General features: G+C 44.9%; 1 protein-coding gene across 1 annotated transcript; it reads left to right on the top strand.

Moving 5' to 3' along the window:
* Positions 1-7,894: 7,894 nt before the first annotated feature.
* Positions 7,895-11,334, top strand: MORN4 (MORN repeat containing 4; the record flags this gene model as incomplete). The annotated part of the gene is made up of 4 exons (XM_084244894.1): positions 7,895-7,961; positions 9,463-9,577; positions 10,865-10,974; positions 11,186-11,334. 4 exons carry the CDS (start codon positions 7,895-7,897, stop codon positions 11,332-11,334), a joined length of 441 nt encoding a protein of 146 aa, XP_084101020.1.
* Positions 11,335-14,434: the final 3,100 nt, after the last annotated feature.

Genomic DNA, 14,434 nt, shown 5'->3' on the forward strand with positions numbered 1-14,434 from the left:
TTCGGAATTGACCTTTCCACCGGCGGGTCTCTGGACCCGCCAGACTGGAGCTGTATGTGGGTAGCCAAGGTGAGAGGAGGGGTTCAGCCCCACCCCTCTTTCGGATATTTGGCCCCAGGCTCTCGGAACACACCGCCCCGCACAAAGATGGCGCAGCTCCCGGGCCGGGCCAATGGGGAATGGCGTTGCTCCCAGTTGCCTAGGTAACAGCCAATAGGCAGCGGGGACTGTGCCCAGTGTGGCTGCCCGGGATGGCGGCGTCAAGTAGGGCAGTCGCTGGTGGAGGTGGTGGAGAGACAGGTGGCAGGGGAGAGCCCGGCTGAGCTGAAGTCCGGCCGCTGGAGCCCCGCGTCGGGGCGTGACGGTCATCCCAAAAGGCCGAGCCCAGGTTGGCTGGCAGCGCGGGTGGGACGGGGCCGGAAAAGTGTGGTTGGTGAAGAAGGGACTGAGCAGCCCAGACCGAGATGACAGGAGCTGGGGAGCGTGACTCCATCCTGGGCGCGCTGGCCGAAGGGCGGCTGCCTGTGGGGTCCCAAACCCGAGCGGGTCTCCATCGCAGGGACCAAATCTTGAGCGAGCTCACGGCACCGGGGTTAGCGAGCGGTGGGGTTGGAGGCTGCGTCAGGAGGGAATGGCAGACGTGTGTGAGCAGAAGCCCGGGCGGAGAGCAGGCAGGGGGAGGAGGGCGGGAGCGGTGCTGGAAGGCAAGATCGGGGTGGAGAAGGTACGGGGAGATCGGCGAGGAAGTGTTGCTTTGCTACGGTCTGGGGCTTTGTTTGCATTGGGCCCCGCCTCTGCCACGCTCTAGTGGACAGAGGTCCCACACATCGAGGTTTGGGGAATGGGATGCCTCGATTAGTTGATAGTTGACAGGACATCCCTACAATCCAGCATCTACAAACTGCTTAGGAGTAGGAGTAACTCGGCTATGTTAGAACCCAGCCCAGGCATTTTCCTTTCCCATGAAATAGAATAATATCCTGGCCGTTCAATCACCTCCCAATCTTTTTATTTTAAAAAAATCCTTTTTTCAAGTGTCAGGATTTTCTTCAATCTAACTGGCCCACAATCTCCCTAAATAAGACCTTTATCTAGTAGCTGCATTTGTTTACTTTTCAAATCAAAGAAAGACTTACAATAAAAGACTCATAGACTTGGAATAAAAGTTATTTCAATCTCATTTAAAACACTTTTGAAAAGGACATTTCATTATTTGTTCTAGGTTTCTTACAAGCCTAATCATCATTCATCAAAACCTTTATTTTCTTATTTTTAAGATTCTGAAAGCCTAAAGAAGTGCCTTCTTTATAACAGAAAACCCTTTATAAGACTTTCATAATCTGAAGAAGGGGGGGTGCAATGTAAAAGTATATTTGGGTAGTTAAGGTGTCTACCTCCAAATAATATCCTTAAACTGAACATCTTTCCCCCTTTATGTTCGTTTTTTCCCCCAAACCTCTTTATTTGGACACAGATTACTATGAATGCATAATTTTTTTAAATAAGTTTGATTTCTAAAATTTGAAAAAGCACATGAAATGGAAACAAAAATTTCCATTCCTATCAGTGAATCCTACTTGCAAATGTCTAGAGTAGGAGAAAATAAAGATAGCGGGGAGATAGTCTATTGTGCAAACTAATAGTATACTGGTTTACAGAGACAAAATAGTAATTTTCTTGGATAAGTGTTTGGGTTGATTCTTTGCAGCCCTTCTTTCAAGAGAGCAGAAAGGGTGGGTATCTGTTTAGAAGCATGAATCATCTTGGCTTTGTCAGTAGATTCCATATACATATCTGAAGCCTAAATTCCTAGGCCATCTCCTTTTAAAAAGATTCTAATGTTTTTAATTGAATTAAAGTGGTTTATAACATTACTTGGGTTTACAGCATTATAAATCAGCATCTGTAACTACTATATTTTGTTCTTCACCACATGTCTGGTTTCCTCCCTTCAACATAGAGTTGACCCATTTAATCCAACTTAACCCCCCAGTTTCTCTTCCCTTTTGGTATCACCATTTTGTTCTTATATTTGAAAAAATATGTTTAAATACTTGATACAAATATTGATTTGTATTTCTTATTAATGTATTGGGTTTTTCAAATATCACCAGCACTGGCTATATTTTATTAAATTAGTCTCAATGATATGGTAACTGATGAAATTCCTTTTTGTTCAATGGCTATTCAGCTGACTATTAACATGGCTGATTACAGAAGTCATGAATAATGAAAATTCTGACATTGTCTCAACAAGGGAGAATATCAATGATTTGGACATATGTAGAAGCTTTGACTCAAATGTGTTCAACCACGACCTGAGACCTGTGTGTTGCCTTTCATTAGCACTTCTGATTATGTTCTTGGGAATGGATGAATAGAATTTACTATATGTCTCTAGATTCAAAAGAAATGGAAATGTGTAGCATGAAAACAAAATGGGAAAGGCTGGTGGCTAGGTTAGGCTGAGATATGATAGTCTAGTTACAATTGCTCTACATCAAATTACCCCAAACTTAGCAGCACAAAATAACCATAGATGCTCATGGATTCTGTCAGAAATTAGGACAGGGCATCGTGGCACCATCTCTCTGTTCCATGTTAACTCAGGTGGGATGCAGGCTCAGTGGCTGGGGGCTAGAATCATCCAAAGTCTCCTTCACTGAATCCTGATACATGGGCTAGGATGATTCAAAGATGAAGACTGCCAACTGGAGCACAAACACACATAGCTCTGTGTGACTCAGCATCCTCAGCATGGCACCCTCAAGGTAGTCAGACTTCTCATTTGATCTGCTGGCTCATGTCTCCAAGTGCAAGAGTGCCAACAGTTGGAAGTTGCATCATGTTTTATGATTTAACCTCAGAACACACCACAGCCTCCATCCTATACTATTGGCAATAACAAGTCTTCCCAGCTTCAAAGGAGAGGAGTTAGGCTCCACCTTTTGATGGAGCAATGGCAAGGTCAATTGCGGAAAGAATGTCTAAGAAGATACGATTGCAAACATTTTTGGAAAATAGAATCCATCACATTTGGCAATATGAAGATAATCTTTCAAGTTTCACAGGCTTCCCAAGAGCTAACAACATACCAAAAGAGTGATCAATTTTACAATTTGAGGGGTTGCTTTGATCATAGGTGATCTTCAAACTTGGAGAAACACTGGTCCCTTTCTTTCGTAGGGAACTTCTTCTGAAAGAAAGGTATTTGGAGAGGTCCTCCCCTGGTGGCTCAGCGGTTGAGCGCTGAGCTGCGCGCAGCCTCAGCAGCACCAGTTCGATCCCCGGCCCCGGGCGAGGGTCCCACATGCACATGGCTTGCAGACCTCTCCTGCCCCCCACTGCTCCCCTCAGCAGTGTACTTCGTCACTCTGCCTGTTCTGCTCTCCGCTCTGGCTCTGGTGAATTCTCTCACCCTCCTGCGCTTCTGACTGGACCCAGTGCTTGTATGAATAAATAAATAAATCTTTAAAAAATAAATAATTCTTAAAAAAGAAAGAAAGGTATTTGGAAATGTCACGTAGCCTTGAGAAAAAGCAAATAAATATAAGAGGCCACCTCTTTTACCCTGTTTTGTCAGGTTGACTCAAGTCACACCGCAATAACTCCAAAGTTTTGAGTGAAAAAAAGTTAGTTAGCAACTGCCAAACATGGAAAGAAAATGCCCTTATCTTGTAGCAATAATGATTTTGTGTTTATATTTTGGAATGGTGGTTTAGTCATCAGATTTATTAGGAGACACAGCCTTTCAGATTGATTTGTTTTGAAGGAATAAAATAGCATAAGCTTTTAGTACTCTGCCTTAATTAGTTCTGGGAAGAACAGACCATGGCTGTCTATTTATCAAAACACCTGTCTGCACTGGAAAGAGTTTTTCCCTGCAGCTTTGATGGAAAACTGCTACTCTTCCTCTCATTAATGTTGCATTTGCGAGGGAGTCTTGCTGACCTCCACCCCAGGCACACATTGATGCTGGGCTGGAGATAAGAGCCTGAAATTGGAAGCTGACCTTGCGGAGGATTGATGGGCCAGGGATGGCACACCAGTGCCAGCATCACCTCTCTGAGAAAAGAGCCCCCAGAGATGCTGAGGGACATCTACTCTGTGAAAGGCCCTGGACATGGAGTTCCTGAGTAACTAGAAAAGTGAAAAAACCTGGGGCAGACCAGTGGGCGAGACTCCATCACTTGAAGAGCTTCCACAAAGTTGGCCTTTGCTGTGGGGATAGAAATGAACATTGCTCTAAATGTGGCTGCGAGCACAGGGATTCTCAGCTCTCCTTTGTCCTCACGGCTTCAGGACTCATTTGTCCTCAGCCAGGAAGAAACTAGAGCTTGAAATAGGGCCAAGGCCTCAAAGATATGACTGAGCCTTCTCTGTTCAGGCCAAGCTGTTTTCACATCTGACCATTTCTGGCCTTTCAGCATCTATATTCACAATCATGATGACATAAGCCAAAAGACAACTAGCCCAGTGGTTCTGATAAAGTACAGAGGAATGGCAACTGCAGTTCTTCTGTCATTAGTTGAAATTTTGCTGATTTTTTTTCAAAAATTTATTTGAATTATGTTGGTAGCATTTTTTGTGGTGAGACTTTAGAGAAATTCCATTAGAGTAAGTAAATGTCAGTGTTTTACTGTCTCTTTTTGAAGGAGGAAAATAAAGTTACATTTGATGGACAGGGCCAGGCAGTGTTCTAGGTATATTCATGTATATTACTTAATTTGATCCACATGCCAATTCTGTGAAGTAGGTATGTATTAGATCCACTTTGTAGATGAGAAAACCAAGGTTCAGAGATGCTGAAGTAACTTTCCCAAGGCTACACAGTGAAGCAAGATCTGAACCCAGGCTTTGTGCTACCAGAGTCCACACAGCCGCTCTATTATACTGGGAAGCACACAGGATAGAATATGGTTGTGTTTAAGAGTGTGGGTCCCAGGGGCCAGCTGCCTCAGGGTTCTCATTGTAGCTTGCCCATATTAACTGAGTGACCTTAGTTAACTTACCCTCTCTACCTCAGTTTCCTCATCTATAAAGTAAAATAATACCCACCCCATAAAATTGTGAGATGGAATTAGATAATTATTTTATTTATTTTTTTTGGTTTGGACATTATTTTTTTAATTTAAATTTTATTTTTATATTCCCCACACAATTACAACCCCCTTACTTTGACCCCAATCCCCCCTTTCCCCGCCCTCCACCCCCCATAGAGTGTCTCTGGTTCATTGTTGTTTGTTGATTTTGATATTTTCTTTCTTATAGTTATTCTTTTTTCTGGTCCCTTATTTAAGTTTTCTAGATTCCTGCTATGAGTGACCATCCGGTATTTTTCTTTTTCTTTCTGGCTTATTTTGCTGAGCATGATCCCTTCCAGTTCCATCCATGTTGCTGCAAATTGCATGTGTTTATCTTTTTTGAATGCTGAGTAATATTCCATGGTGTATGGCCCTAGATAATGTATTTTAAAAACATATAAGGGAGCAATAAATGTTAGTTGCTGTGATAAAGGTATTTCAAATAATTTCTCTGTGGTGACTGTGGATTAAGAGGGCTGGACTTTATATATTTGCCTCATCTGAAGTAAAAATAACCCAGCACTGTTCACTACCAGTATTTGAAGAAAATAAATTTAATGTACATCTTGTTTTAGGTGGACATTTAAAGCATCGTTTTTGTATAAAATCTTCCACATCCCACTAGTACTGTGGAATGTACTGTTTGTAACTCCCAAATAGATTTTTCACAATGAAGGCATCCAGAAAACCCTTAACATGGGTATGATTTGAGCCCCTTCAAGGCTTAAAGGAAAAGAAAGCCAGTGGTTGGCCCCAGGCCCACCTGGACTTAAAAATCCAGGTCTGGCCCTAATGCTCTGGAGAGAAGGTACACTTGCGCTCTTAGAACTCAGGCACCTCAGGGTCAGACTCTAGGTTAATTATTAATAACAGCACCTCTCAATGGTGATTTATGGATCAGAGGACAGTAAAACCCACAAGCTTTCAAGTGTGTGTAAGAAACTAATGTGTGCTGGCTAAAAGTACAGGCTGACTGTGTAGAATCCGTATCAGTAGATCTGGGTGTGGGCACAAGAGTCTGTTGTCAATCTCATGAAAAGGCCCTGTATTGCTTAGATCTGGAAAAGATGAAGAGGTGACTAGATCTAGGGAACTAAGCAAGAGGTAGAAATTGTATTTTTTAAATTTGTCAAATGATTCTATTTATCTCTGTATATAGCTAATGATATTGTAAGTATCTGAACTCCTTTCTTATCAACTATTCTTAAATATAAACCTTCTTTTATCACTCATGTGACGCCACGCCTCACCAGTCTCCATATCTTCTTGTTTCCTGTGATATGTCTGCCATAGTCCTTCCTGTGCTCCCACTAATTGGTTATCGCCCTGGTTCAGGCCTTATGATCTCACAACAGAGTGTACTAGTTAGCTTTTGCTGGGTAGTAACACAACGTCTCAAAATGAAGTGGCTTAATACAACCACTGTTTCTTTAGTCCCATCATTTTCTGAGTCCAGATTTTGGTCCTGGGCTCAGAAGGGCAGTTCTCCTGGTCTCCCCTGAGCTCACCCATGCATCCATGCTCAGCCGGCCGCTGCTCTGCCTGGTTCCTCAGCATCAATCAGACCAGCCTGGGCTCATCACATCAGGCCAGAACATGTCCAAGTGCAACAAAGGACAAGCCTACTGTACAAGTGCTTTTCAAACTGTTACTTGTATACCTTTGCTAACGTTCCACTAGCCAAAGCAAGTCACAGAACTCTCAGATCCAGTGGGTAGAGGAATAAACTACTTCAAACAGGTCACATTGCAAGGGCATGAGGGATGGAGAATACTTCTGCATCTATTTTCAGTCTCCCAAATGATGACGTCACCTGCCTTGGGAGATACTCTGACCATAGGCTTCTCTGCTCCAACCCATCCTGCTTCCCGCTACCAATTTCATGTCTTTTAAACACTGCTTTCCTATTACACCCCTGTTCACCAAGCCCCTGACTGCCTCTCTTCTCTCCCTTCCCAGCGGTAAGCTCATCTGCCTAGCTTTCAAAGGTGCCCTTAAGCTAGTCTGCCCCTCAGGCAAAAACACATAGTCCCAGGGAAAGGCCCAGCAGCCCTCAAGGGTGGTATGGGCATTAGTTTGGACTTTGTCACTGAGCAGCGTTTAACCAACTCCAGCTTCTGTTTCTTTCTACATAAAAGGTGGGCATATGGATTAAATCTAAGAGGTTCTTTCCAGATTTAAAATTGAGGCTGAGTGTACCCAGGCAAATTTATTTCCTATGACTCCACTCTAGTAAGGTAAGGCCTGGCTGCTGCTTCTCCCACTGAACATCCCATGGTTCTGTTGCTCTTCAGGCCTTCATTCCTTCTGTTTCCTGTAGCTCTTCTCAATTTGGAATTGCTCTTGGCTTTTTTTCACTGCTTGTTTTAAATTCTGCCCATCCCTTGTCTTTGTTCATGTCTGCCATTCAATCTGCCCCTTAATTATATTACCTCTTGTATAATTCAGTCTTTCAAATGTTAGTCTTGATAACTAGACTATAAACTCACTGAAGGAAGAGACTAATTTTTTTACATCAGCTAAGCACAAAGAGGTATGGACTAAATATTTGTAGATTAATTTCCATTGAAGGCCATAGAAAATTAGAACTGGTTGAGAACTCTGAAGTAGGAAGCTAAGACTTCCTGAACAGAGATGGCAGTGGTGGTGGTGGTTGGTGAAGGGGGTGTAGTTATATTAAGTGTACTGAGAATAGCATAAACCTGCCAGACTGGAAGCCTGCGAATGTATCTAAGAGACTGCCTCTAGCCATCCTGTTCTCCTCTACTCATTTCTGCAGTTTTCATCTGTTTCTTCTGTAAGCTGTCAACATGACCCTGACAAAAGGTTCCTTCACCTACTCCAGTGGAGAGGAATATCGTGGCGAGTGGAAGGAGGGTAAGAGTACCCCTGATGGTGTCCAGTGACCCACACTTCATTTGGCCAAGGACACATCAGGATATGTAAACCAACTGTATGAGTCTTCATTTCTAACTCCAGTGTTTAATCTGAATAATGCCCTTCCTTTATTTGGTTTGATATTTATAAATAAGGGAATTAGAAATGCTATTGTTAATCCAACCTCCGGAAATAAGTTAAACTTTCCACTTCTAAATTTCAAGTATTTTTACAGTTTTTTTATCCTTTAGTGGTATTATTGGGAATTGTTTTTATTAATGTTAATATACCTAGAGGAATGAGTTGTTTTAAGTGCCCATAAATTAGAAAGTACAGAATTCATTGCAATGACTTCATTCCAATGAATCTTTAGAAGTTAAGGGAAATCTGGAAATTAAGACACATGCTCAAGAGCAAATGACATTCCTGGCCTTGAATTTCCTGTGATATATCATTACACTTGGAAGTATCCGTTCATAAGAATGGTGACATTCTTCCAATCCTGAGACTACAGGAAGCAGTGTATTGATGTTCGGTTTGGAAACACAGTCTGGTCACCTAGCAAACCAGGAACTACCCCAAAAAGACTTGTGCCAGCAAAATGCAGCTCATCCCATTTCTAGAATCGTTGAGCCTTGAGAGGAGAAATTATGCTGATGGGACACATCCTTGCCTCCATCCATCCCAGGTCTTTTCTCCTGCCTCCCAAACACCTGCTGTCCCCTTTAATGTGGCCTTGTAGAGGACAGACTTCCTGAGGCTATGCTGGGCAGTCTCTCTCTCCTGACAGGCTCCCTCACACTAAAGAACATACAGACAGCATCTTGCTGCTCAGCATCTTACTGCTCCCCCAGCATCTTGCTCTGTTTCCTGGTTAGTTCAGTGGGTAAGCACAGCCCTATCAGTGCAACAGAGCTCAAATCAATGTTGCCAGTCAGGCTATTAGGTTTGCTCAGTAGCTTGAACTAAAGGGTATATCTCTATTTTCTCAAACAGGCAACCAGGTAAGTCTTGTGGGCTCTTGAATGAAGCTTCCACTGAGTTTGCCTTCTAGCTGTAGCTCTTAATTGTTCTGTGATCATTAGTACATTATTTAGCTGCTTTTTGCCTTGTTTCCACATCTGTTAAATGGGAATAATAGGGCTATTGTGTCTGCTTCCTAAGGTTGTCATGAAGATTAAATAAGGTGATGAATACAAAGGGCTTAGAAGGATGCCTGGCACATAGTAAAGGTGCTGTAAATGTTATTTTCTTAAGTGCCCTCTTAGGCCAAATATGTTCTATTTTTAAGTGCCCTTTTACCTTAGACCAAATATGATGGTTGTGACCTTAAGATGGAAAGGTCTAGGAGCCAAGTTTTTCTGGTACATAACTCTGGATAACATATTTTTCTCTTCTTTCCTTTGAGGGTGGGGTGATGGAAGGTAAGGGGTGTTAGACAATGAGAGGTTCCCCATACCTGCCCTATTCCAACTTGACACCTGTCCTTCCCTTTGCTCAGGTCGCAGACATGGTTTTGGTCAACTGATGTTTGCAGATGGTGGCACTTACCTGGGTCATTTTGAGAATGGACTGTTTAATGGCTTTGGGGTACTGACCTTCTCAGATGGCTCAAGGTGGGTATCAGATCACTTGTTTCTCAACCTAGGCTAGGGAGGTTCTGATCTAAAAACGACAGTAATGTCATTTATCTGGTCAAACCTGAGCTTGTCCTAGGCCCTCTGAAAGCAGCACAAAGTAAGCATTTCTTTTATTGGTTATTACAATTTTTTTTTAGTGGGTAGATTCAAAATTTGAAATGACAAGGAGGCAAATGATCTTCCACCCCCCTGCCATTCTCTTTTTTTTTTTTTTTAAAGATTTATTTATTTATTCATACAAGCACTGGGTATAGTCAGAACCAGGGGAGGGCGAGAGAATCCACCAGTGCCAGAGCGGGGAGCAGAGCAGGCAGAAGGATCGAAGAACACTGCTGAGGGGAGCAGCGGGCGGCAGGAGAGGTCTGCGCGCCATGCGGGACCCTCCTCAGGTGCCCGGGATGCAGCCGGGGATCGAATCTGCGCTGCAGAGGCTGCGGGCAGCCTAGCAACCCAGCGCTCAACCGCTGCGCCACCGGAGAGGCCCATTCTCTTTTTTTTTTTTTTTTTTTTATAGAGGCATGTTTTTATTTATTTATTTATTTGTTTGTTTGTTTTGTTTATACATGCACTGGGTACAGTCAGAAGCACGGGAGGGTGAGAGAATTCACCAGAGCCAGAGCAGAGAGCAGAACAGGCAGAAGGACCGAAGTACACTGCTGAGGGGAGCAGCGGGCGGCAGGAGGGGTCTGCGCGCCATGTGGGACCCTCCTCCCGTGGCCAGGGAGCAGCCGGGGATCGAACCTGTGCCGCCGAGGCCGCAGGCAGCTTCGCAACCCAGCGCTCAACCGCTGCGCCACCTGGGAGGCCCCCATTCTCTTTTTTTAATAATACTTTTTTTTTTTGCATAGAAGAACTGGGGTGTAGGCCAGAGGTCCAGGGGGTGGTAACCAGAGACAGAGTGGGGAGCAGAACAGGCGGATTCACTGAAATACACTGCTGAGGGGAGCAGCAGGTGAGACAGCAGAGGTCTGCTGCGCCATGTGTGGGTCAGCTCCCTGGCTGGGGATGGAACTCAGGCCCTCGTGATTATTGCTAAGACTTAACCCCTACGCTACCAGGGAGGACTCTCACTGCCATTCTCGTCAGATGTCACCTCCTTGAGATTAGGGTCCCCTGGGGGGAGTGGGTACCATGGAGCTCTGAAAGGAGTGGAATCAGCTTCCCTCTGACCGTAACAACACACATCAGTAGTTGCTTGGACAGCTGGACAGTAGTCTGGACAGCTTACCACCCCCTGCGGGCTAACATCTTGTGTTTCTGCAGGTATGAGGGGGAATTTGCCCAGGGCAAGTTTAATGGCGTTGGAGTCTTCGTTCGCCACGACAACATGACCTTTGAGGGAGAATTTAAAAATGGCAGAGTGGATGGTTTTGGTAAGTCACAGCCCAGCAGGATGGGTCGCTGGGGTGAGCATAACCTGGGTGGAAGCGCACCTTTTTAGGGTTCATCCTTCTGCGTGCGCTGATGTCTGTGCCTTGGACTTAGGGTAGAGCTGGGCATCCACGCCTTCTCGGCCTCTGTAGAGCCAGCTGCCCAGGTTCCCAGTGTGGTGTTGTCCCCATGTTCTCTTCATCCTCCCCACAGGCCTGCTGACTTTCCCTGACGGTTCGCATGGAATACCCCGCAACGAAGGTCTGTTTGAGAACAACAAGCTGTTGCGGCGGGAGAAGTGCTCCGCGGTGGTTCAGCGGGCCCAGAGCGCCTCCAAGTCTGCCAGGAACCTGGCAGCCTGACACTGCGCGCCTCACCGGAGGTGCTCACTGGAGGTGAGCAAAGGAACCAGCTGTGGAGGAAATGCGGAGGACCCGGAGCAGAAGCCTTACGAAGGGCCGGTCACCGGCCAGTCAGGGATTTGGTCACAGAAGTTCTGAGGACTCTGGCCCTGAGGCCCTGCAGCAGTGTTGCCTGTTCTGTCTTTTCCTTTTGTTGCTTGTCAGACTCGCTGTTCCTAACGGGTGGGCTACCTAGTGCAGACCTGCTGTTGCCTTCTACTTCATTTTCTGCTTCCATGCAGAATCTCTTCTTTCTGCTACGTTTGGGATAACTTAGGGCCCCCATTGGGGGCCAGTGCTTTGTGCTACCCTGGAGAAATAGGGGAAAGAATGGGGTGGCTTAGACAACACTGTACGCCTGTGAAAATCAACACCAGAGCTTTTTTCCACCTTGGGCCCTCTGCTAAGGTGGATTCCAGGCCCTCTGCTTTGTCTGCCAGACCAATATTCGTCTCTTCTTATCACCCCTGTGAAGGATTCAGTAAGAGTGCGGTTTCCCTCTCTTCACTTTGCAGGCTGTCTTCCTTACCTGAGCGACAGCATCTAACCCCCATTTGTGCCTCTCTCCTTCCTTAGATGTGGAACAGGATCCCTTTAAGGAATAGTCAAGAAAGAAACTCATATGTGAACAGTCACCTTGTAAGTTGTATTCATTACTCTAGGGCAAAGGGCAGACAGAGCTGAGCCACGTCAGGCCCCATCACAAAGTGAATCGAATCCTTAGGGATGGCTCAAGCTGGCACAGTTCCTTCCAGTGGACTGGTTGCCCAGCCCCACCTTGACCCCTTGGGGTTTAGGTAGAATGGGGCCCTTCCTAGGACTGCGGTGAACTAAAAGAGTGCTGTCCATTTGGTTCACTGTAACTCTTTATAATGAACCTTGGCTGTGAGGCCTGGGATCAGATCTTGACTGCTGGGATCCCTGTACAGTTTCACACAGACCTCCAGTTACCCGTGACCCAGTTATTCCCTGCCCTACCCCACCCCCAACCCCTTCCCCTCACACTGAATATCTCAATAGCAGATGGTGGTGGAAATTCTAGCCGTGTGCCTCTATTTATTCTCTGAATTGTACTGTAGAAACAAGTGTTGATGAGGAATAAACAAACACCAGAACTGCCTATACTTAGTTTCCGTGGCTTTCTTGCTCTGTATCCTTAGGAATTACCAACTGTAGTGGGTGGCAGGAATGGGCACAGTGCAGGTTTTCTATGATCCGAGCAGACAGGAAAAGGAGAGTCCTGGAAACCTCGGTGGCTTTTACAGGCTTCTATTGGGATTTACCAGGTACACAACTGGCAAAGGGTGCCGGGGGGCCGGAAGGCTGGCAGGCCTCCCAACCCCCAGCAAGTCTTCACTCTTTCTGGGCTCTCTGGCGTTTTCTGCTCTTTCGCTCTCTGTTTTGCTCTCTTTCTCTCTGCTTCTCTGCTCTGCTTCTACTGTTTGCTCTCTGCTCTACTGGCGTCCCCATGATGTTGCCCTTATAAGCACAGTCTTAGAAAACTTAAATAAGGGACCAGGAAAATGAATAACTATAAGAAAGTGAAAATCAAAATCAACAAAAAACTATGAACCAGAGACACTTTTAGGGGGGCGGGGGCGGGAGGGGAGGGATTGGGGTCAGAATGGGGGGGCTGCAATTGTATGGGGAATATAAAAATAAAATTTATTATTTAAAAAAATAAAATAAAAATAAAATTGATACCACTTTAGAATTTGCAAAAAAAAAAAAAAAAAAAAAGCACAGTCTTAGCCCAGATGAATCCCATCTGCATATGCTCACACCTATTCCAGGTGCCCGCCATCAGGCATGAATTCAGGACCACAAGGATCCATCATCAATCCTAATGGTGAGAGGGCAAAAAAGCCTGATGCTTTTTCACTTACCCCACACCAACCCATTTGCTGTTTCTAAAAGTTAATCACAGATTGGAGCTAAGGTCTGACACTGCACACTTCACTTGCATGATAACTAATTCTCCTCTGAAGTGTAGGAGCTATTTTAAATCAGATATGCTCAGGTAGCCCAACCTAATAAGTGGCAGAGCTGATTTTTAATCCCCATTTTTCTGATTCTAAAGCACTTTCCACTGTTGTCCTGGGACCAGTTATTGGCACCAGCTGGTTTCCCTTAGGCACATCACCTCCTGCCTGGGTTTCCCCTTCTCTGCAGCAGAGTAACACTCCTCCAGCTCAGCTAGCATGTGACATCTGCCTGCCACTCTGTCCTTACATGCATGATCTTACACAGGCCTGAGAGGAAGGTTCTAGTTATACTTGCATTACAGATGAGCTCAGGGCAGTAAAGCAGTTTTTCCAAGGTCTTGTAACCTCTAAGGGGCAGATCCCAGAATTTTAATCCAGGCCTATTTAAGCCCAGGGGCTGCGCTTCTCACCAGGCTATCATTAACTTCCCCCATCCCTCCCCTCCCCCATCTCTAAATCTGATTCTCCTCTGAGCCCAGGTCCTCTGGAAGTAGCCTGTGAGAAGAGGCAGGTGCTGAACTCTGAGATTCAGTGCCATGCTGATAGAGGCCCAGTTGCACTGGATACTGATCCCTTTTATATTCTCTTAGCATCTGCCCTAAACAAGGATCTGCTTCTTTCTTTTTAGCCACTAATTAAAAAAAAATTACCTCAGGTTTTCTGCCTCTAGACAGATATCACCAAACATAGGTGAACATTTTGAAAAAAGCAGCCTTTTGATTAACGTACTAGGTATTTCCAAATAGCTCAGTTGAATTTTTTTGCCTCTTATCTCTCTCATTTATGACTTCAATAAGCCTTTCTCTAGACCACCATTAATCTAACGCCTATGTTTCCTCAGTATTGTGAAGGCCTCTCTCGGAGCTGGACAAAAGCGACCTTGAGAATTTAATTACCTCTATGAAGGTTCTGGATATCAGGACAGGAAGATCTGTATAGCAGTGGAGTGTCAATCTGTACATAGTCACACTACTTTAACTTATTAAACTTTATTGCAGTAACAAAGTAATTATTTTTAACAGTAAAAGCAGAGTAACTATAGGTGAGAGGAAAGGTTGGTCCTATCTCAGGCCAAG

The sequence above is a fragment of the Talpa europaea genome (assembly GCF_964194135.1).
Source record: "Talpa europaea genome assembly, chromosome: 10".
NCBI classification, from domain to species: domain Eukaryota; kingdom Metazoa; phylum Chordata; class Mammalia; order Eulipotyphla; family Talpidae; genus Talpa; species Talpa europaea.